The sequence below is a fragment of the Salvia miltiorrhiza genome, unplaced genomic scaffold, assembly GCF_028751815.1.
Source record: "Salvia miltiorrhiza cultivar Shanhuang (shh) unplaced genomic scaffold, IMPLAD_Smil_shh original_scaffold_269, whole genome shotgun sequence".
Taxonomy (NCBI): Eukaryota; Viridiplantae; Streptophyta; class Magnoliopsida; order Lamiales; family Lamiaceae; genus Salvia; species Salvia miltiorrhiza.
In genome coordinates this window covers 416,236-441,416 of record NW_026651514.1, presented here as the reverse complement: position 1 = coordinate 441,416, position 25,181 = coordinate 416,236, and the positions used below count along the sequence as shown (strand labels likewise).

Here is a 25,181-nt window from a genome sequence, read left to right as displayed (position 1 = left end):
TTGAGATGGTTGAGTCTCTTGTGCCACAGCCAGTTGAGCTCCGAGCTGCTTTTGCTGATGAGGCATGTTTCTGGTGGGCTGTCTTCCCATGAAACGATGTAGAGACTTCCTTGTCTGAATCCTTTCAGAACCACCTTCTTTTGATTGTTTCTAACAGTGGATTCATCCTTCTTGATCTTCACTGTGAAACCGCTGTCACAAAATTGACTCACAGACAACAGATTATGTTTAAGACCAGAAACAAAGCTAACGTTACTGATACTGGCGTTACACATGTTAAGCACACCGTAGCTTTTTGTTTCTCCGATTGAGTTGTCTCCGAATACAACTTTGGATCCAGCTTTCTCAACATACTGAGATAGATATTCTTTGTAGCCTGTCATGTGCTTCGAGCAGCCACTATCCAGATACCATGTTCTGATTGAAGCTTTAACTTCTTCATTCTTTTTGTGTTTTCTGACATTGACCTGCAAGGAAGAGTTGCTTCAGGCACCCAATCAAGATTTGGGTCCTTCGATGTTAGCTCGAGTTCCCTTTGGAATCCATATCTGTTTCAAAATTGATCTGGCTGATCTCTTGCTCTTTGTTGATCTTCTGATTGACGTTGTTGGCGCTTCAGTTGGCACACGAGCATTCTTCTGTTGAGAGTTTCCTTTGAAGGCCTCACTCTTGTAGCAATTCTGTCTGATGAGTGGTTGAGGTCTTCTTTGCTCGGCGAAGTATCTTCCTTGAGATACTCGAGTCTTTGTAGACTGATGGAGACTTGACTGATGTCGTGTGACATGAGTCATTTGATGTCTAGTTGCTTGTCGCCGTGGATGTCGCTTGGCTCGACTGGACTCATCATTGTTTGGTCTCCATGGATGTTGTTCCTTCTGAAACTGAACTGATGTCAGTCTCTGACTGATATGGCCTTTCTTCCCCCTGGACTGGTGAGGAAGATTCTTCTTGATTCCTGATGTTCATTCCCCGATCTTTGACTGAAATCTGCTTTTCAGTCTTCTCAGTAAGATGAACTGGTTGGGGGCCTCCTTTGCTTGTCTGTAGCTCCGTGGAGGTGGAACATTTAATCTTGCCATCAGTTTGCGTTTGCGAACTTCATCCATATCATGATCTCTTGATTCTTCTGATGTTGTGACTTCAGAAGTATCGTCTTCTGAAGTGATCATGATCTTCTTTCATTTGTCAGCTGCAACCTTTCCTCCAATGCTTTTAACAAGGCCTTTTGATGGAAAGTTGCTCATCATGGGAGACTGCATCATGCAGTTCTTGACTGTTTCTTCCAACTTGTGATTGAGCCTCTTGATCTCATGAGATGCTTTATCACATTCTGAGTTGGAGATTCTAAGTTTTTCTTCCAGTCGGATGTTCTCCATGATTAGCTGATCAAGACAAGTTTCATCCGGAAAGTAGATGATTGTCTGATTCCTAGCTCGTTCATCATTGATCTCCTTGTCCAATTTCTGATTCTGCTTGAGGAGATCTTCGAACATTTTCCTCAACTGACAGTGATCAGTCATGAGCTGATCAAACTCGTCAGTTTCATCGGATGAGCTATCTCTAGATTCTGAGTGATCTTCTGAAAGCATCAGGAAGTTATCAGTATAAGGAGTTTTTGAATGAGAGATTACCTCTGAGCCATTCATTCCATTGTCGTAGCTGTTGTCAGTCATGCTTTCAGATTCATTGGCCATCAGGGCTCGGCTCTCATCGTCTGAGCTGGAACTGTTGAAGTCGGATGATTCTGATGTGTCTTTGGAAGAGTCAGCATTGTCAGCAACCATCGCTTTCTTCTTCGAAAAGCTGCGATCTTTCTTGACTTTCAGCTCTCTGCGCTCAGCTTGAGTCAGATCAGGGCATTCATTTCGAAAGTGCCCTTTCTTTCTACATCCAAAGCATTCCATGTCTTTGATGTCGTAAGCGGCTGACTTCCTTTCTCCGCTTCGATCTGTGGAATGTCTGGAGTTGCTTTCTCTTTCTTTTCCTTTGTAGTGCTGCTTGTGGAACCTTCTGTATTTCCGAAACTTGGACTCCATTTTGTTGAATCTTTCAGTCAACAAAGCATATTGACTGAAGAAGTCCTCAAGGTTGAGTTCCGTTGGTTCCTTGATCTGCTTCTTGCCTTCTCTTGTTGAGGCTTTCAGTGCTGCTCCTCTTGAGGTTGATGGACCATCTTCGTCTGATCCTCCAGCCTTTTTGATTCCAAGATTTCTCAGAAGGTCGAACTCATTTGCCATGAGATCAGAGAAAAGCTTGTTTGTCGGGAGCTGACTGAATCCTGGCTTATGCTGATGAGCGACTGAGTAGATCTGCCATTCTCCTCGTGGCAGTGCTCAAAGAATCTTCAGGTTGATTTCTCGTTGAGTGTATTTGTCTTTAGAAATGGATTGAACTTCATTCAAGATTTGATTGAATCTAAGTTCCATTTCCTCGACAGATTCATTCTTGAGCCTGAGGAAGGAGTCGAACTTCTGATTTCCTCGGAACCTACGCACATTCTTTCCAGAATGTTCCACATCTCCTTTGCAGTTCCGCACTTGATGATCTTCATGACATGCTTGTCGGGAACGGTGCCGGAGATGATGCTTTTGGCGAGGTTGTCAAGCTCATCTTGCTTCATTTCTTCGGTGGTGAAGTCTGCCTTTTGCTTGGGTTGGACCTCATCATAAGGATCTTGTTGTGGATCAACAGGAATCCGTTTGACGGTTTCGGTGATGATGATTGGTCCGCTGGTGATGACTTCCCACATTCGGCAATGTTGGGCGGTGAGGAAGCTTTCAAGCCGAAACTTCCATATGTCGTATTTTTCAATACTAAACATAGGTAGAGAAGATAATCTGCTGTGGTTAGTCTCCATCAAAAAAGAGAGAACATATAACAACAGATAGAACAGATAGCAAGCACAAAAAGAAAGATAGAACTTTTTCGAGACCTTTAAGAAAAATGATCTAGTTCAATTAGAACCTAATCAGACACAGAGTGTTCTTGCGAACAACCTCGCTCTGATACCAATTGTTAGGTCCTGAGGGTAAATGGGGGGGGGGATACACCTATGGGCTATTTTAAATTCCTCAATCAGAGGGATCTCAGATAGAGATCAAAACGAAACTTTACACGCAAACACAGACTCATGTTTTACTGAAAATAGTTTTGACCAAACAGGGTTGACGACTGATACAGAAAGCTCTTCAGTAAAGAGTTATCAGTTAAGTTGCTGGAGCTTAACTGATGCAAATAAAGGCTTCAGTCGGGTTTGCTAAAACAGAGATGATAACACTCTTCCTGACTATCACAAGATAGATCAGTCAAACTGATATCATATGCAGTGGAAATTAAACTTAGTTTCGCAATAGCCTCGGTGGAGCACGTTGTTGGTCTTTAGGTTTCTCTTTGCAGTTAATCAGTGTTCAGTTTATCAATTGAAATAACAAAAGTAAGAATGTAAAACTGAAAGCTGTAAACAACACAGAGACTTTTACGTGGTTCGGAAAAACCCTTTCCTACATCCACGGTCGGTTGATCAGACCAACAATCCACTCCGCAAGTGCTTAACAGGTGCACTGCAAACCAAACCGTGTGCTTGCCGGGTGCACACAACCGTACCACTAAAGAAAACCCTTCTTCAGTACCCACGCTTCACTCGCGTCGGATTTCTCTTGCTCAGCACAACCCGTGCTAAGACTTCTCACTCAGAGTCAGAGTACCTTCCTGAACTCCGAATCACTCAAACACTCTTTTGGGGGGAGGTTTGAACGAGTGGCAACTATACAACAAAGAACAAGTTCTTTGAAGCAAGTTTGACCTTTGGCTTCTGGGTAAACAGAGGTTTGCCTAAGGTCTAAGAGAATATGTGTAATCAGCAGTGACTGATTTTGGCTTTGGAATTCTCTTCTTCGATTCAAGCTTTGGGGAGGTTAAGCTTTAGGCTGAGTAGCAATTTCGGCAGAGCTTCAGCTTATGTCGTTGAATCGGTGAAGGTTGAAGTGATCCTCGAGCGCTATTTGTAGGAGAACTCTTGAATAGATCCGTTGGCGTAGAACGTCATCAAGATTTCTTCCGTTGGAAAGCAATTCGAATTTGGGCTGAGGCTTCAATCTTCGAGGTTCCTTGTCTGGGTGGAAACGGCTCTCTTGATGGACATGAGATGTGACGTCTCTGAAAAGTAACCACCAGATAGGAATGACCTCTGTAGAGATAAGATCCTAAGATCTCTGCATTTAATGCGGCTGTACTTTATGAGTACGTGGCTTCCTCTGAACGTTGGAAGATCAGTCCTAGGAGGAATGTTCAACTGATACTTGACTTTAGTATCAGTCCATTGCACGCATTAAGTAATCAGTTCCAAACTGATTCTTCAACTGATACTTCAGTTGGTATCTGCAGTCTTCAGTCCTTCGTTCTTCAGTCTTCAGTCTTCAGTCTTCGATACCGCAAGCTAAACTAGAACCGAACTCTAACACTTGAGTTCAAAATAATTCTAGTCTATTACAAATACAACCTATGAATTTTGGTATCATCAAAACAAGGATTAGGATATTCCACAAGATTCCCAACAGGTATTAATCTCAATCACTTTCATCAATTAATTTTTTTGAGATATTAGAAATATTCATTTGCATAATCTTGTTTAGAACTTAAAACACCACATTTAATTTTTGAACATCATATTATCGTTTGATGTTTAAAGATCATATCTAACTTGTGATCATTATCTCATATGAAATTTGCAAGACTATAATTAAGTTATGAGAATTATTTTGTTTGAAGCCACTTTTGAGTATCATTTCATTTGGAACTTGAAAGACCATAATTGAGTTAAAAGAATCATCTAATTGGAACTTAAAATACTATAAAGGGTGTGTTTGCTTTTTATCCTTCTAAATAAAGGGATAACAAAAATTTATGCCTTTAAATGTCTATTTTCTTATCCCACATTTTACACACAAAAAAAATCACAATTTTTCCTTCCTTATTTTCATTTCAAGAAGGGATAATATTATCACACCAAAATGAAGGGATAATATTATCCCTCCTTGAAGTGAAAATAAGGAAGAAAAAAATGGTGAACTTCTCTTTTGTGTAAAATGTAGGATAAAAAAAGAGACATTTAAAGACATAAATTTTTGTTATCCCTTCTTTTTCCATCCATCAAAGTGAACGCACCCTAATTGTTATTTGAACCACTATATATATATATATATATATATATATATATATATATGTATCTATATATCATATACAATAAAACTATTTTCAGTCTTTAAATCATGTAGATCTATGGTTCATTCATAACTTCACATAATGAATTCATTGTTCAAAGTACGAATTCTGTAGGTGATGAATTTTTTTTTTTTATGAATTCATAAATTTTCATGAATAATTAATAATGTTTCATAACGAATGTGGAATAAGTACTTTTTCTTATAAAGTAATTACGTTTTTTATAATTACCACTCTCTATATTACTTTTTGTATAAAGTAATTGCCATTTTTAAAATTACCACTCTCTATAGTACTAGTATTTGCATCCCGTGCAATGCACGGTAAAATATTTTTTATTTTTTAAATTTATATATAAATTAATACTAATTTAATTATCATACTCATGAATATAATAAAATTTAAATTTAACTAAATATATTTGAATTTAATATTAAAAAATAAAAAAATAAAATAATTTGCAATTATAAAATTTGATATTATGAAAAGAAAAAAAAAGTTAAACAATAAAAAATACTAATAAAAAAGAATTAAAAATATTTTTTTAAAAAAAAACATGAGAGATGAGAGAGAAATTTATAAGATTTTAATATTTAAACAAATTTAATTTGTATATTTTAAATCAAATATTTACATAAAATATATCAAATTAAAGCTCTTATCGTGATCTTTAATTTGATATGCATATTGAATATTTTATAATTAATCGAATTTCACAATTTTGAAAATAAATTAAAACAACAAATCAGAAGTTAAAAAAATGGAAAATAAAAAGAATAATATAGTTAAAACATAAACCTTCAATTTTATTATAACTACAAAATTGCCATTCAATTTTGAAATTGATTTCCAATTGGAAACTGCCTTTTTAATATAGTATAGATAGGGGTGCGTTAACTTTGATCAATGGAAAAATGAGAGATAATAAAAATTTATGCCTTTAAATGTCTTATTTCTTATTCCACATTTTACACAAAAGAAAAATTCACAATTTTTTCTTCCTTATTTTCACTTCAAAAAGAAATAATATTATCCCTCTATTTTTATGTGATAATATTATCCCTCATTAAAATGAAAATAAGGAAGGAAAATTGGTGAACTTTTAAAATGTGGGATAAGAAATAAGACATTTAAAGGCATAAATTTTTGTTATCCCTCTATTTAGAGGGATAAAAAGCAAGCGCACCGGAAGAGTAGATAGATGGGAATTTTAAGCAATTTTTATACTTCACTCTCTTTCTGGAGCCAGATAAGATGTTGATTAAATCTTGATTAAATATTATAATTCTATTAAATGAGAATAAAGACGCCATGCTCCTCACATGGCGTAATTTTCGCTGTATTTCTCTAGTTTGAATAATTAATGGTTGTGGCTCATCATTCATCAATTACGCTGCAAAAGCCTATATACAATCTAGTTTTCTGCCAAATATTCGATTTTAATTATACCGTAGGACGTAGGTGTGAGGATTAAATGTTTTTCCATTTTGTATTGGTAGGTGATTTGTTCAAATTTTATGGATTCTCCTGTAATATTGACTAGGGATGACAATTTACCCGCGAGTAATGGATATTCGCGAAAACCTATTAGGATAGGTTTGAGAGGCATTTGATATCCACGGATAATTTCGTGGTTGCAATTCACTATCCATTTAGTTTATGGGTATGGGTTTGAATACTTACTATCCATACCCGCGAACTCGTTTACCCGCGAAAATATCTGCCAATTACCCGTGAAATACCATTCAATTACCCGTTAAATTTGTTATAAATTTATAATTAAATTTTATTTCGTGGGTATCCAATGGATAGTGGGTAGCGGATATCCAGCGAATAGTGGGTGGCGGGTATCCGACGAATAGTGGGTGGCAGGTATTCGACGGATAGCGGGTAGTGGGTTCGTGGATACCCGACGGATAGCGGGTATCTGCGGGTGGCGGGTTTGGATACCATTTGATATCCATGGATAGTTTCGCGATTAAAAATCACTATCCATTTAGTTCGTGAGTATGAGTATGAATAGTCACTATCCGTACCCGTCGTACCCGATTGCCATCCCTAATATTGACGTGATTTGATGCTGTATATTTTATCTTGCTTGTACATATAAATGCATGATTATGACAAAAAGATAAATTATTTCACAAGAATTTGGGGAAAAAATAACACATAAAATTTAAGATTCGTGGGATCTTGAAATGGTCAATTTTTTTTTTAAATATGAAATGGACAAATTTTTAGTTGGGAAAGGCCCCATGTGATGTAGGATTCTATTTGAAAATAGGCTATTCTACATTATTTGTGATACTTGATTTTTTATTCATGAAAATCAATAAAAAAAGTCAGGCAAACTCTGCATAGGGTCTATGAATTTCCTAAATTCACGAAAATTCATGAATTTTTTAAAGTTCAAAAAATCCAACGAAATCTCAAACCAATACGTGATTTGCATTCATATGTGATTTGCATTCATGAACTTAATGTGATTTGCATTCATATGTGATTTACACGCAGTTATGGTTTACTTAGTGTGCATCGAAAGTAGAGGTTCAGATTTTCACAATATTAAAAAAAGGAAAAAGAAGGTAAATGAAGGGAGAGATGAGAAATATCATCTTCATTTTTATTGAAATAATTTTGCATGGTTAACTATATCTTTTGATGCAATCTGGAAGCATGACTTTTCGTCTTAACTTCCTGATACAATACATTTCATTTGAGTACATAAATTCACCTCTCATCTCAACATCAAAAAAAGATTTTGATTTTGTTGACGTGATTTTGAGTTCTTAGCTAATCTCATTTAATTTTTTTACCAGCAAAATTCACGTATAAATCCAACTTGTCAAGTCAATAAGCATTTGCTTAAAGTAACCAAATGTTAATTTTCTTAAGAATTTGCACATTGAATATTATTTTTGTAAATATATTAAAGTATGTGGTTATTCTTTTATACCAATAAAAACCTACTATTAAAAAGTTGAGCCCCTTTCAGTTGTACACAAAGCCTATAAAAAAGTAGTCACCTCACCGAAGAAATCAAAACTTGGACGGTGTTTGATTAGTTTGGTAAAGGAATAAATACAATTTCACCTAATTAATTAAGAATATAATTTTTTTTTAGACCATTAAGAATATAATTTTAATTACCCATTTGCCAACCAATATGAAGTCGACGCCTATTGTACAAATAAGTACTGTACAACGATAGATTACAAATTATTCCCTTCCTTTCATTTAAAATGTTTTCTCCTTTTACTACAACAAAATATTTCAGTAGTGATATGATTTTTAATAAATAATGGCACTTATAAATATAATTAAATAAAATTGTAATATTTATAGCTGAGTAACTATTATGCGTCACAAAAATGAAGACATGCATGCCACTAAATTTAGTGACATTTGAAGGTATAATTATTTTTATGACATGTAAAAGTATATTTATTTTTGTGGCATATTAATATGTAACTATTTTTTATGAAAATATAATTTTTAATTAATTATTTTTAAAAAATAACTTTATTAATAATTAAAGTAATACTATATTAATAATATTTGTGTGTGTATATATATAATAATGAGAGAGAGAGATTTTGTTATGTGTAAACAAAAATATTTTGTGATAATTTTGAATGTTACAAAATTTGTTACATTGATAGATGTCATAAATTGTTACTTTTTTTAATTTACTTAAATTTTATGTGTAACTAAAGTAAGTAGATACATTTGTTGTTGTAGCTACACTTTGTTACACTTAAAGATATACAAATTTTTGTGACATGTTTTTTGATATCACTAAAATTGTGTTATTACTAGACAATTTTGTTGTAGTAGAGCATCCGCATTGGTGTTACATGATAGCTTACTTTATGAGGGGGGACCACATGGTGTAAAGAGGCTGCATTGGGGTTACATGATAGCCTACATGATTTTTTTAGTTTTGATTTTTCCATTTTTCATTTAAGTTTAATTGCATAAATTTAAATCACACAATTTACTTCAAATTTAAATTGCATTAATTTTGAAATCCTAAAAATTACATAAAACTTAATAAAATAAAAACAAATCCTACAAATAACTATTCCGGCCCTAGAGGTCCGAAACATGCCCAAACATGCTCCATCAAATCATATTGGAGCGCGGCGTGCAACTGCCTATCTCGGAGAAGGGTATCTCTTTGCACATATTCCTCGAAGAAAAAAGAAGAAAATGCTTGAAATGTGTAGATTGAAAGAGGACAATTGTGGAGTGAAAGTGAGGATGAAGAAGGAGGAAGAGAGAATATATAAAAAAAAAAAAAAAAAACTCGAACTATCAAATTTTGCACGCAAACCGAGGCAGTCAAAGCTGTCTTCAAATTCAAAATTCAAAAATTCAATTTTTTTTTTAGCAAAATGGGCTACACGTAACGTGTAGCCCTCGTGTAGGCAAGGCCCGCATCGCCTTACACGATAGCGGCCGTACACGAGTAGGCCGCATCGTGTAAGCGATGCGGATGCCCTAAGATATTAAGATGTAAGCAATTTATGGGTATATATATCAAATTAAGTAAGAGAGAGAATGTAGAGAATATTATTTTTATGGCATATTGTGTAATTTATAATTTATGTTGATTTTGTTTTTTATTTGTTGAATGTCCCAAAATAAAACAAGATATTTTAAGTGGGACAATCCAAAATAAGAAAGTAAGACATATAAAGTGGGGCGGAAGGAGTAGAATTATACCCCCTCCGTCCACAATAAATTTGCCACAATTTCCTTTTTGATTCGTCCACAAAAAATTTGTCACTTCCATTTATAGTAGGGTCCACACATCTCCATTCATATTTAAAGTGGGATCCTCACTCTACTAACAAATTTTTTCATATTTTATTAAAATCCGTGCCATATAAAATGTGGCAAATATATTGTGGACGGAGGGAATAGTTGATTATATGAGGTTATCTTTTGGCTTGGTAAAAAATCGGTTTTTCAATGCTCAGCTCGTGAACATTTCACCGCTTTCATGAACATTGGAGACAAGGGGGGACGGTAATTTTCTGAGAAGTGTTTGGCTTTGCATTGTTTGGTGCATTTGGAAGTGTTGAAATGAATGCAAATTCAACCAGGGTCAATGGAATAAAGATAAAATGATCCGAGAGATTAAGACGAGGCTGTGGACTTGGAAGATGGCTTACAATCTGGAAAACTCAGTTGGTGATTTTAGATCTTGGATGTCAGGTTTTAGAGTTCTGGGATAAATCGGAACTGGATGTTGAAGCTGTTGGAGCTATTTCTCCTTTTTCTTTTATGCTATGCTTTTGTTTGTATTTTTCTTTTTTGCTGCTGTAACTTTACTTCTTTTTTGGTACCCCTGGTACCCTGAGTTTTTATAAATTTGTCACCTTTTCCTGATAAAAAAAAAAAGTTGATTATATGTTCTCAAATAACATTTAAGTACTTAATTGTGTTATTGACGCCTAAATACGTTAATATTGGGAATAGTTTGATTTTGCACATAAACTTTGAAAAAAAAAAAAATACATGAATTTTGATGTTGTAAATTGTTTTTTATCACAAGTTCAATTTATAGACATTCAATTTAGTGTTTTGTAAATCCTTTTCAATCCTGCTGACATTCTCCAATCAAAATATAAGTGATGCGAAATGTATAATATTTTTATTTACATGTGACTACGTGTAAATAATCCTGGATTATTTATATTTTAAATATAGGATCCCGCGTCAGCTATGTTTTGATTGGAGACTGGCAAAATTTTCGTAGCGATTTTTTGATTTTGATCGTGGGTGGCAATGCACCTAAAAGCAATATTGCCTTATCCTTATCTTCCAGTTGAGACCCAAATCAAAAAATCACTATTGTTTAGTTACATCTTTGAAAAAGCAAAACCCAATCGGGGGAAATTTATATTTAGCCTATAAAATAAATAATATATTCAATAGAGCCACAAGTATAAAATTATAGTAAAAGTAGTCATTTTGTAGTAAAAAGACAAGCATACCCTCAATAAGGGCCACAAATAATATAACTATAAGTATTAAATAAAATCAATAAAAATCCCTCTCTCTCTTCTCTCTCTCCTGTCTCTCTCGATTTTTTTGTTTAAAGCTTACTCTCTCTCAATTTAGTATCTCTAAATTCAGCAAATCACTCTCTCTCTCATCTCTCCTGTCCCTCTCTCGATTTTTTTTTTGAAAGCCTCATGTCTCTCTCAAACCAGATTTATTCCTTGAGTAATGCTATTCATACATATTATGTATATACATAATAGGACATTTTAGTCATTTTCTTTACATAATTACTAATATTTAATTAATGCTAATTAACTGATATAGTGTTTTACATATATACCCTAATCGATAGTTTAGGTAAAAATGAGTAAAGTCAAAGTTGTATATCTTTACACAATAATTAAAGAACTTTTTAGTTTTTACCATAAATATATTGTACTAATTAATTAACCAACTCACACTAATTATGTTTTACTAATTATTTCAGTGTCATTTTTCCTTTTGATTGAAAGATTTCGATCAGAAAATTAAATTTTACTTATTTTGATTATTTCAATTTTTTAGTTACATTTATTTGATTAAAAATGAATAAAAATAAAAGAAAGATAAAGCCTGGCAAAAACCATAATAAATGACTAAAGTTAAAAGTTAAGGAAAAAAATAAAGTAATGACAATGTTGGGAAAAAAAAAATTAAACTAATTTAATCGTATATGATTAATCTATTTTCTTCTTCTACGAGCTTCTATGTTGGTTTTGGTCCTAAAGCCAAAATGATTTTGATATATTTTTTTTTTATCTTAAATAATAAATCACATGATTTCATTATAAATGTTTCCAACAATTTAATCAATAATCTTGATTTATTTCTTTTTTTTCACCTATAAATAATAGTCTATTAATATAAAATATATAATTTTATGTAAGACATATTATGTTTGAATTATTAATAAAAAAAAATTACTTAATGTCATTATCATCTATAGTTAACTATTTTTAATTCAAAATTTTTAATATTATTTAAAAATTTCCATAAATTTATTAATTTATCAATTAAAAATGATAGCAATAATAATAATAATAATAAGAATATTCTAATCGTAGAGATACAAAATAAAAAATTATAGTTGAAAAGGAAAAAAATATAACTATAAAAAATTAAATTATAAAATATTAGGGACATGGGTGTTCGCGGTTTGGTTTGGTGCTGGTTGACATCAAAACCAAACCAAAGCATAAAATACGGTTTGATATTTTTTTTAAAATCAAACCAAACTATATTAGTATCAAAACCATTTCAAACCAAACTGTATTAATGTGATTTGGTTTTCGATTTTTTATATATTTTTTACTTTCTTATTTCAAAGTAATCAAATAACCTTCAAAAATAATAAAAATAAAATACTATTGAATATATAGCCGAAACACACTAGAAACTATTCTAATACATAAATGAAATGACTTTATGTGTATTTTAAGAATAAGATTAAAATAACACCTTTTGGAAAAAATCAAGAAGTTGTATAAACTTCACATCTTCAACTTATGTGATAGAATCCACAATCCAACACGAACATTGTATGAAACAAAATATGACAAATGAGTTGGTATCAATTTTAAATATTAACAAAAACGAGTATTTTTGTTATTAATACTTTTCCAACGATAAATTGTTGCGGAAGCCATTACCGGACAAGGTGGCACAATTTCTTATACCTATAGCCTTTCACCCAAGTTTGAATCCTATACTGCTCGTTTGAATAGTTCATATTTTATTTTTGTCTATTTTTCATAGATTTTCTCTCATTTGAACAGTTCATATTTTTTTTCTATTTTTCCCAGATTTTCTCTCATTTGAACAGTTATTTTCAGATGGGATCCTCTGTCCCACTATTTTGTGTTCTAATTTATAGATTTCGTGTACTGAAGAAATAGGTTTCGTGTCTGACTTCGTGCACTTGATATCAATAAATAATAACAGCTTTCGTGTACTGTTTCGTGTACTGTGTCGTGTATCGAAGAACATGTTTAAGTGTGCACGAGATATTGTACACGACTATGATCTTTTGGACACGACACTAGACACGAAATCAAATAACATACTTTTAAATGATTTGGCATCGATATGGATGTTAACATTTTCATTTTCATTGAGAATTATGCTTCAAATCTCAAAATAAACTTACTTAACACAATTTTATTGAATTCTCTATCAAATTAGTGAAACTTAAAACTTACAACTTTGTAAGAGAATGCACATAAATATTAATGAAGTAGCTTAAGATCTATACGAATAATAAGTTATATTGTTGTTTTAAAGACATTCTTAGTAAAGATTATAAAAACTACTCAATTGGCTCATTGCACCAATTTATAATGATTGATCGATTCAAAAATCGATCTAAAATCAATCATCCTATACGGTGCACGAGATTAGGGTACACGAAACACAACACGAACCACTGCACGAACCACTGCACTGCACGAATGATTCGTGTACCCTAATCTCGTGCACCGTATAGGATGACTGATTTTAGATCGAATTTTGAATTGATCGATCATTATAAATTGGTGCATTGAGCCAATTGAGTAGTTTTTATAATCTTTACTAAGAATGTCTTTAAAACAACAATATGACTTATTATTCGTATAAATCTTAAATTACTTCATTAATATTTATGTGCATTCTCTTACAAAATAATAAGTTTTAAGTTTCACTAATTCAATAGAGAATTCAATAAAATCGTGTTAAGTAAGTTTATTTTGAGATTTGAAGCATAATTCTCAATGAAAATGAAAATATTAACATCCATATCGATGTCAAATCATTTAAAAGTATGTTATTTGATTTCGTGTCTAGTGTCGTGTCTAAAAGATCATAGTCGTGTACAATATCTCGTGCACACTTGAACATGTTCTTCAATACACGACATAGTACACGAAACCTGGTTATCCCAAGTGCACAAAATAGTACACAATACCTGTAAATAGTACACAATACCTGTAAATCTATTGGCGAGTTTGGAGTGGCAACGTGATTAAGCAGAACAGCTGCTATCCTGCTTTAACGGTTGCTGTTAAGATATGATTGGAGAGGGAGCTTGGAGCTGGAAAAGGAGGGAGGGGTGGTGGTGTTCCACGGTGATGGCGCGAATAGGCGAGGCGGCGGCGCGACGGGGGCGGCGCGGCCAAGCTGCGCGCGGCTACTGCTCTCGTGTTCTGCTGACAGCAGCTGCTACGACTCCCAGCTCCTGCTGTTGCTCGGCTGCTGCTGTCTTGAAGGAGCTGCTGTTGTGCCGGCAAGAGGCGGCTGATGGTGATCGGCGAGTTCGACAGCAGCAGTGGAAGTTGGCGGCGGCGGCTAGAGCTTGGCGATGGAGAGAGTTTGAGCGAGAGAGAGAGAGTAAGCGAGAGTGAGAGAGAGAGAGCTTATATACCTATATATATGTATATGAGGCGTGTGGGAGTGAAACTTGAGGGGGATGGAGCCGTGAGGGAGGGGGGTGTGCTGCATGGGGTATGGAGTGGGTAAGCCGAGGGTCTCCATCGATTCATGCAGACTGTCTGCGGGGCTTCAGGTGGTCGTCGTCTCCCAACCCATGAGCGAGAGAAGGGTCCTGGCCGAGCCGAAGTTGCGCCGGAGAGAGAAGAGAAACGTCTTCTATTTTCTTATTTTCTACAAAATAAGTTACATATTAATTGTGATGTCCGCAGGAGTTGAGGAACAAAATAAATTTGAAAGCAAGAAAAAATTGAGAGAGAGAGAGAGGAGAGGAGAGAGAGAGGGATTTGTGGGCCCCCACTGAGGATATACTTGTCTTTTCACTACAAAATGGCTACTTTTACTATAGTTTTATAGTTGTGGCTTTTTTTAAAATTGTTTTTATATTTTAGGCTACTAATATATATTAACACAACCGAAAATGTACGCTTACTCAAATCTAATGCTGACATCAAATTCCGTTAAAAGGCTACATTTTTAAGGATAATTGTCATTTTGATATTTTATTTACATCTTTTTATCTATTGCTAATTGCCCTAAAATTCACAAAAATTTGTTAAAATTGATTTCGTATCACGACTTTTAAAATTGGAATCAAAATTTATGAATGTTCAATGTTATTTAATTTTTCTCACGGCAACGTTCTCTTCCTCATAACGATTTTCTCCGATCAAATTATAACTGATATGGATAATACGTGGTAAACTTACATTGACTAGGATACGGCGTCGTTTTATTTTAAAAGAAAAATGATGAAGATCGATTATAAAACGACGACGTTTTATCCATGTTATATAATTTTTTTTTAGAATCTTCCATGTCATGTAAAAGAAAATTGAAATGTGAATTAAATCACATTCCCCTGGCCGAGAACAATCCAAAAAATAAATTATATTCTCCAATTTCTAATTTTTATTCATGGCAGTTTAATGGTATATGGATTTGTTTTTGAAAAAATCGTAATACCGCATTACGGTACTAATTTATACGGCATATATTCTTCTTACTTCACTTCTTTCTCTCATTCATGTAAGTATCGCTTAGAATATTGTAAGGCACCTTTAACAAAATCATATGCACACCCCTGATTGTAAAGGTGTAGAATGTATGAAGCCTATTAATCAAGTACGTTATTATGAATGACTAGTTAGATTATCAATATATAATACTCTTTCCGTCCCTAAAAATTGTGGTTCGAACACGGGTTTTAAGAAAAAGTGTAGAAGTTGTGTATGAGCAGAGGATTAGGTCTACATTTTTTTGTAAATAGTGAGAGGGAAAGTTTGTTGGATAATTTTCAAATAAGGAAATACCATAATTTTCAGGGATATTCCAATATGATAATAAGACACAATTTCCAGGGACGAAAACAGTAACAGGTATGATGAAGCGGAGGATAAGGGTACTTGTATTTCAATTACAAGTTGTCGATAGATATAAGGGTATCCATGTTCATTTATTATAGTTGAATATTAATTTTGATTCAATAAAAATTTTGATCCTATCATATCCAAAATGCACATTTTGGGTCGAACTGAGACATAAATATTTAAATCCAAAAGACTTTTGGCCCAATCCAAATTTTTCATTGAAGACATATTCCACTTCAATACTTTTCTAATGTATGAATAAAACAATAAAAAAAAGTTACAAATGTAAATTTGATTGCCTCTTTAATATACGTCTTTTGATGACGGTAGCAACTTATTTATAAATGAAGGGAGTATTTACATGTATATATAGCTGATTTTCTAAGTATATGCATAAAAATGAGCACACACTAGTCATGCATAATATATTGATTTTTTTTTATTTGGAAGAAAAGAACGGTGGGGTGTGAATTCTAAACCTCTCTATCCACAAAAAAACCCAATCCTTGAAACAAGCGATACTCAAGTCATTTTATATTTGATGATGGTTACTTTATACATGGACATGTGTGGTTCAATTAGCTTCTTCATTTATTAGATATTTAGAGTGTGTTTGGATAAACTTATTTTAAAAAATTTATAAATTCTTAAAGCTTATTAAATATTTCAACAACTTATAAGATATAGTTTCATAAGAGCTTAAAAGTTGTTAAAGTGTTTCGATAATTGAGCTCATAAACTAAAAGGAAATTTTTTAGTTAGAGTGAGGAAATCTTGTTAGAGAGAGAAAATCAAAATGATATCAAATTAGAATAATATATGATGAATATATATATATATATATATATATATAATTAAATTATTTTTGTAAAATAACTGTTGTTTATAAGATAATGAGAAAATAAGTTGGGGTAGATGAATTTATTTTTCAGAGAGCTTATTTTTATAGCTTATAAACTCTTTAGGAACTTATTTTGCCAAACACTTTGAATGAACTTATAAGCTCATAAACAATTTATAAGTTGTTTTAAAGAGCTCATAAGCTCACCCAAACACCCTCTTAGTCTAATATATTATTTGTAATGTTTGATTTTAATATTAACATTCATTTTAATTAAATTGAGCATTGCAATTTTGGTTTGCATATGGAAAATATTAGAACAACATATATGTTCGACGGACTCACTTGATTAATTATATGAGATAAGGCTCGTTTACAATATATAAGGTTTTAATACTTTATTTTCTTAGTTATATTAAAATTTTGTAGCAGCAATGATAGGATTGTGAAACGTTGCTAGTTTGATTTAATAATAAATTATTTTTTATCCTCATTATGTAACGGATCCCACCTATGAAGTGCGATAAAGAGCCTAGATTTAGTTAACAAATAAGATTTTATCTATAATCCTCTAGAAAATAAAGTATTTAGTCTAAAATAAATATCAATCACACCTTTAGCACATACATCAAACATGTTTTATATGTAAACTGACCTTAAATATTATGCAAGCCCAGTAAATGTAGCTTAAAACTCGAAATTTATATTGATATATTAACTTAATATGAACATCACAAAACTATAAATTGGCAAATGATGTTTTCCTCTGGTTAATTGAAATTCATATGAAGAGTTAAGGAAATCTTTGAGATTGGTGGTTATAGTTTTTAGGGTATTTTGATTTATTCTAAGACATCCAACTGGAACATTTAAATTGTTGATTTAACGGCCAACTACCTTCACCTTTCAACCAACTGCTTTTGGTCCAATATGAAGATATTTGGTTAAAACAATAAGAAAAAAAGAAAAAGAAAATATATTGTGTGCAATACACTTCTTACAAATCGAGATTTTTTTATGAAAACATAAGTTGATAACTTTTTTTTTTAAAAAAAGTTAAAGCTAGAGACAAACTATTTGATGGGGAGAAACCGTGGTGCAAACTTATCGGAGCAAGGACGATTGTTCTGCTGGTCACCGGCGGGAGAGGGGGAAGGGGAGACGTGTTCAACAGAATACATATTTGGCCCACGTTTGGTTAGGGAGTTTTTAAAGGTTGGATTGTTGTTTGATTTGAATAATGAGTTAACCATTACCCTTACTTGAGGATAACTCAATCATCCAATTTGTTACCCCTCAAAATAGAGGGAAAACAAAAGAAAAAGAATCCCTTAATAATAATTCATTTCCATTATTTAACCAAACACTCAATAAAAATAATGGTTATTGTTATCATTCCACTCTTTTATTTGATTCAATTCCCTTTCCATTCCTTTACTTGAACCGAACAAACTTTTTCTTTGTTTTGAATTTACTAGTTTGAGGTTAAAATAATAATTTACTAATTTAATCTAAAGTTATATTTTGTCTACCAAACAAGAATATTATTTAACCTACCAAACACATAAATAAAACAGTAATAATAATCTCAGTCAATCCATATTATTTTATCTAGGTTTTACTATCACCTTAATTTACCTATGAATCACCTTTTCTTCCCTCCCTTTCTTCCTTTACTTTTTTCTCCAACTCCTCAATCCTTCTAAGGGCAGCTGAAAAGGCTATTCTCCGACTCTCCAACTGTCTTTGGGCCATGGCTCGGCTAGTTGCAACAAGTTTCTCTAGATGTTCGGGAATTTCGGAAAATGAGAAAGGTTTCTGGTTAGTTGAAGGTGGTGCGACAGGTATATCTGGTATACCCAACAACTTCTTAACTTCAAGTCTCTTTAACACTGAAAAACACAGGTAACAAAATCATAAAAGAACAACTTATGTTCAAGCTAGAAAATAGCAGTGCCTAAAGGAGAGAGAGAGAGAGTTAAAGGAATAACCTAAACCATACGCCAGCGAAAACAGGCTGGAGGTCATCCAATAACAAAATATAGCCTGCGTAAAATTAGCTGAGTAGCTCAACGGTAAATCTAAAGACAAATAAGAAGGTATAAGAGGCTCAATGTAAATAATCCATGAGATGATTACAGTACTTGGTCAGGTTCCCATCGGTGAAGCATAATGCTCTATGCAAATTAAGAATAATCAATATGCGATAGAGGCGCACCAGAATAAAATACACTCAACAATGTTTGCCACTGATCTAATCTTAAGCTAATTTGCTTTAAGCTTCTTACTGGTTCTCATGCACAATTAACTAAAATAGCAACGCTAGGTATCTAATGATGATGTATACCAGAAGATGTCATAAGGAGAACTCACTGTAAATATTCAATGTGGAAAAAATATTTGTAGACTAAATGCACCAAATACCTTCGGGAAAACTGCAGTGAAAGGAATTGACAATACTGCAATGCCCCTCATGACATTTTTCATGGTAGCAGAAGTAGGTTCGCCTTCCCTACCTTCTACTGCATCAATCTGAAAATGGATTATCCAACAATTATGAAACCATGATCAAGGGTTCAAGTGAAACAAGTCTGAGCACTAGCCAATCAAATCTGGTAGGAACGAGAAGACACTTCAAAGCAAGATGGCGTTTTCAATACAATCATATACAAGAGAATTGATTGAGAATCAGTTATGAAGCTATTGGTAAAACATCTTTGTTCACCTGGTTCGTACACTCTGTTTGTCAGACTACAAATGAACACTTTCTTTTTTAGAAAATTGAGAGATTTAAATGGTGTAATTGGAACTTTCTGATAATATTATCTATTTACTTATCCAATAATTATATTTCTGTTTAATATAGATAATCCTATATGAATAGTTCCAGAAAATTTTCCGTCTTTATTTAATGTATGATATGATGCGAGATGAATGTACTTGTGTGAGGACTAATTAACTTGGTCAGGCACTCACTCACTATGGCAAGTCCAAATCTGAGTCGGCTCGTCAAGGAGGAACCTTTTCAATCCATTGCCAGACTTTATTGTGTTAGTAGAAGATCAACTGAAGGTATATATTTTCTATTGCACTTTCAACTTACTTATAGGGGTGACAATAGTGCTTCTTTTATGTCAATGCTTCTTCTTTATACATATAATTTAATGGTTCATAGTATATATAGGGAGTGGTTAGGCAATAAACCCATTTTAAAATAGGAACTACGAACCGTGGAATTATGATTAATTCAAATCTGGGTTTGAATCCTAGAGGGGGCAAAAATTTCATTACATTAACTGAATTACAGCTATTCGCGCATTACAATCATATATATACATATACATATACATATATATGTATGTATGTATGTAATAATTGATAAAGTAAATTCTCATCAGCATATTTAATCTAGTGCAATATCATTATATCACTATAGTAGAAAAAAGAATATTGAGGGATGAAAAAAACTTATAGTAGGGCATAAATAGCCATAATCCGAATGAACAAAAAAATTATATTGGCCAGGCCTGTGCCAAGCCGGACTTATCCATCACCCCGAAATTATCCCAAGTTTGTCCATTTCTTAGGTAAGTGGAGAACCATAATCCAAGTCTCATATTTGCAACTCATTTATTGTTTTTACTGCAACCTATAAAGTAAAGCTAAAGTTGGAGCTAATATTTATTGGAAACTTATGGAATTGTGCGAAGATACATGGTTTTTGAATTCTAATTCAAGGAGCAAGCAATCAAACACCCAAAATAATTAACAAAGAATTAAAACTAAATACATTCTGAAACTTAAATAAGACTTCCTGAGGATAACATAAAAGGCAAAAGGTTATACGTTGACATACAAAATAAATGAAAAGGTAAAAAGATAGCTGACCTCCACTGCAATCCATAACGTCAGTGCAATCAAAACTGGAAATATATATAAGCTATCCGGAGTACTCAAATCTGTAAACCATAATATTCCACCATCCCTAAAAGATGGAACTTTTTCAGCCATGTTCATAACCTGAATACAAAATTATGCCTTAAAATGTCAAATTGTATTAAAAGGCAGGGAAAAAGATGGATGAAATCATAAAAAAAATAAAGGCACAGTGGAAGTGATGGAACTTAAAAAGCAATTGTAAGCAAGGAAAAGTGAACTTACGGCAAAGAATAAAGAGGAAGCAATGGGAGCTCTAATTAAAAGTACCATGACTCCCATTATAGGGGTGAAGGGGGATACACCATATCTGCAATACCAAAATGCAATCAGATCAGTCCGTGCACATCGGCACAGAGCTGATTCCCTAAAGGGACTGATGGAGAAAAAGAATATAGTAAATATATACTCAAAATCAAATCAATGTCTCAAATTATTGAAAATAGATTGGATTTTCTCTATTTTCCCATATATTGATAGCAGTAACAACTAACAACCAGCTCTTCTAAACACTTCAAAGATTTTCTGAAGATATGGAAGTGTGGAAATATGTTGACCACATATATTTGGGAGTGAACTTTCCGTCTATTTATCAGCTTGTACATTTATATATACAAGATAACCTAATCTATTATGAGAAGGAAATAAATTCAATTAAGACCTCTAACATAAAACTAGACAGACATGTACTTCATCAATGACAACTGACGAGAAAAAACACATACTTCTTGTATAGTGCGTTTATTTTCTTTTTAGCTTCAGCAACATCAATGGGGTTAAAATAATTCATCATGCCCTGTCAAATAATCATGAGCATGACAATCGCAAGTTTAAAGCACCATAATAAAGGATTATATGCAATGGTAGAATGATGGATGCAATAATAAACAAGGGTCTGCAGCATATAAAGCAAGTAAACAGGATCAAGAGAAATTTACGTACCTAGAGTCTTAAGCTCATACCTTATTTTGCATTTCTTCCCTAATTGCCTTCATCTCTGGTTGTAATTGTAAAAGCTGCACAATGTTTACAACCACAAAATGTGTTTACAGTCGAATGCATAGAGCAATATGGTAAGCCAACGTCACATTCAGTTCAATGGAAACATCATTAGACAAAATAGATCAAATATCAAATATATCATTAGGGGTCTCTATTTTCTAGCACTATAATTCTCAAGTTTATGACGGAGAGTTGGTGTTGGTACACCAATAGTTTACCTGACGGTTGTATGATTCTAATTGCCAATTTCCACTCCTCCATGAACAAAATAACAACAGTATGCGTATATTATGTTGCTCTTCTCAACCAAGTACTCTTACCCTTTTTTACATGTTCTCTTCTCTGATTTTGCATTTCTTATATGACCTGAGCTTATTCCATCTAGAAAGTCTTCTCAAAAGTGTCCTTTTCACTTTACCTTTTCATTATAAGCACGACGGACAATGGCAAATGCAGGATAATAGTTTTAGACTTTTAGGGTGGAGGTGTGGAGCACATGGAAATATGACAATGAGTCAAATTTGTAACTCTAGAAAGAGAAAATCGATACTCAAATAATTAACGTATTTTAATCTTAGCTTTAATAGAAATGGCAGCCTCCATTCCACCATTGAGGACAGGTACGTTTTCAGAAATGGTGATTTCTTAAATTTCTATAATCCAATACGTATGTCTTGATAGTAATTTCTTCATAAATGAGTTGCCAGATTTCCGGGATCAACAAATATTACTGTATGTAGTAAGACTCCATCAGTATACAAAACCCAAACTGCAGAGGACAGGGAGAACTCACAGCATATTTTGAAGAGCACTTCAGTTGATATATGAGAAGAGGAACTTGAAGCCAACGAATAATAAGAGTGGTCACAACAATTGATGCCCACCTAAAAAAAAGTTTCAGAAGTCACTTGTGTTATTCGAATCTTAACTACAAAAAGAAAGATCTCTCGAGTCCAGATCAGTCCACATTTACTACAGTAGGATTTGCATTGATGCATACCTTGTGGTCAATACTTGCGCACAACATCAGCTTTCTATAAAGTACAACCTTCTTAAGAAACTCAATACTATGAAGACGTTTATTTTGAATGATTAGCCTTGATAGATAAAAATAGTAGGGCTAATCCCTTGTTTACTTTGATGAATAGAAACTTTGGGATATTCCATGATCTTTGATTATTTCTATCATTTGAGCTAATTTTGCTTGATTCTTATCTCATTACAAGGGTGGGATTGGAGTAATCCTACTCTTGAGGATTAAAGTACACAATCACCCATCTTATCAATCATGCAAAGGAAACGCCCATATATGTATTCAATATGCAATTACATAATTACTCTTCTATCATACAAGATTAAAATAAAATAAAATCTCCAAACGAATCTTTTATCAGAACAATAGCACTAAACATTAAAAAAAATGAAAAAATTATTCCGCATACGGAAAGTCAAAGAAATGCCCTCACCAATTAAAACCAGTAAAGCTGTGTATATATTCAATCAAATTCTGGAGGGCGGCCACTGTAGCAAACGAATCCGCGGCTGCAATGGCCACCTCAGTCATCGCTGGAGCAGCCTCCACAGCCTTATCCCCCAGCACAACAACCACATCATTCAGAACATCAATTTTATCAGCAGACACTTCTCCAACGCTCGCACTCGAATAATTCCGGCCGTAGCAAATTCCAAATCCCGCCGGAACAGCAAATCTCCTAGCTTGAAGCGCGCTTGTCGGAAGGCGGTAATTGCTGAAATTATTATCTCTGCCCACAAAAAATCGGTTGTGGATATACTTCCCGATTTCGGGATAATTCGAGATCGGTTTCGCTCGCAATTCGTGAGAATCATCATCGTCGCTATGAATATTAGAAATTGAAGGAGAAATTCGTTGTCGATGTTGATAGAAGAACTTCGCTCGAGCTGTGATTATCTGCCTGTACGCCATTAATTCCGCCGCCTGAGCCTCCAACCAAAATCGAGACAAATGATATTAAGGAATTCTCGGATCTGAATAGAAAGTGAGATTAATTTGAAGAGGGAAAATGGGAAATCATTCGACGTTTGGAGGAACAAACAGAGGAACAGAAGAAGGGTTTTGGGTTTACGAACTACTCCTGAATTTGAAAAAAAAAAAAACCATCCAATGCGTGAGTTATGTGTGTAAAGTGGGTAGGAACCACTTAATTTTTTGTGTGTAGAGAGGACAGGGACACATGTTATTTTTAAAAAAGTGTCATTCTAAATTGAACTAATTAAAAAGAAAAGTGTGCCACGAGTAGTGAGAGTATTTAAATTTTGTTATATGAGATAAAGTTAGATTATACTCCCTCCTTCATGATCAATGTTCCCCACTTTTCTTGATGTGGGTTTTGAGAAAAAAAATAGATGAGTGTATTATGAGTGCAGTTTGGGTCCCACAATAAATGTGTTATTATGAAGTAGTATTTAAAAACGTGTGGTGAATAAGTGAAGTTTGGGTCTCACATTAATAAATTATGTTGTGAGTGGAGTTTGGATTCCACAATAAAGGTGTTATTGTGTGATAGTGTTTAAAAATGTGTGGTGGATGAATGGAGTTTGGGTCTCACATTAATAAATTGTATTGTGTGACAGTGTTTAAAAATGAAAATGAAATATTTTTTTGTGGATGTACTAAAATTGCAAAAAGAGAACATTGATCGTGGACGGAGGGAATACATGACTATTAGTGGCGGGGGGCTATTTTTTTAGTACATTTTTAGACGTTTTTTATTAAAAGATAAGTATAAGAGTAATAATAAAGAACAACATTTTCATAGATTATATAACTTCAATACACATTACAAATTTTTTTGGGGACATTTCGTACATTTTATACATTTTTTATTAAATACAAGCACAATAGTAATAATAACGTACAACATTTTCATAGTTTATATAATTTTAAATAACACAATTAACCTTAAATTAAATATAGGATTAATTACGCCAAAAACCATGAACTATACCCTAATTTCCAACTTTTTCATGAACTTTTTTTTTAATAAAAAAGTCTCTGAATTTAATGAGTTGAACAATTTTGTCATGACTTTCAAGAATCCCCAAATTAAGTGCTGACATGGCATAGCCGGCGGCGAAAAGAAACAACGTCGTTTAGTTGGGGTAAAACGACGTCGTTTTGAGCAAATGGGGAGAGTTTGTTGTTGTGTGCGTCTAATTTGGCAGAGGGAAGAAGATGGAGGTAGTGGTTGTTGCTGGCAGCGGCGGCTCCGACATGGTCAGAAATCGAGTGGACGCGGGCGCGGTTCGCGGTCGTG

At 33.5% G+C, this 25,181-nt stretch overlaps 1 protein-coding gene across 1 annotated transcript; it reads right to left on the bottom strand.

Annotated features, from left to right (window-relative positions):
- Window positions 1-18,425: 18,425 nt before the first annotated feature.
- LOC131003795 (mitochondrial inner membrane protein OXA1-like) lies at window positions 18,426-24,112 on the bottom strand. The gene is made up of 9 exons (XM_057930349.1): window positions 23,352-24,112; window positions 22,679-22,769; window positions 21,846-21,899; window positions 21,609-21,679; window positions 21,109-21,193; window positions 20,836-20,967; window positions 19,372-19,479; window positions 18,939-18,993; window positions 18,426-18,839 (listed from the first exon to the last, which is right to left on the bottom strand). Exons 1-9 carry the CDS (start codon window positions 23,828-23,830, stop codon window positions 18,586-18,588), a joined length of 1,329 nt encoding a protein of 442 aa, XP_057786332.1. The 5' UTR covers window positions 23,831-24,112; the 3' UTR covers window positions 18,426-18,585.
- Between the last annotated feature and the right edge of the window lie 1,069 nt (window positions 24,113-25,181).

Bases quoted from the DNA above. Each gene is read 5' to 3' on its own strand.
- LOC131003795 (XM_057930349.1), bottom strand. From the start codon at position 23,830: ATGGCGTACAGGCAGATAATCACAGCTCGAGCGAAGTTCTTCTATCAA. The intron at 21,194-21,608 runs GTATGTGTTTTT...TTGGTATTGCAG, and splicing joins ATAAACGCACTATACAAGAA to ATATGGTGTATCCCCCTTCA. The intron at 18,994-19,371 runs GTATTTGGTGCA...AATTTTACGCAG, and splicing joins TCACTGCAGTTTTCCCGAAG to GCTATATTTTGTTATTGGAT.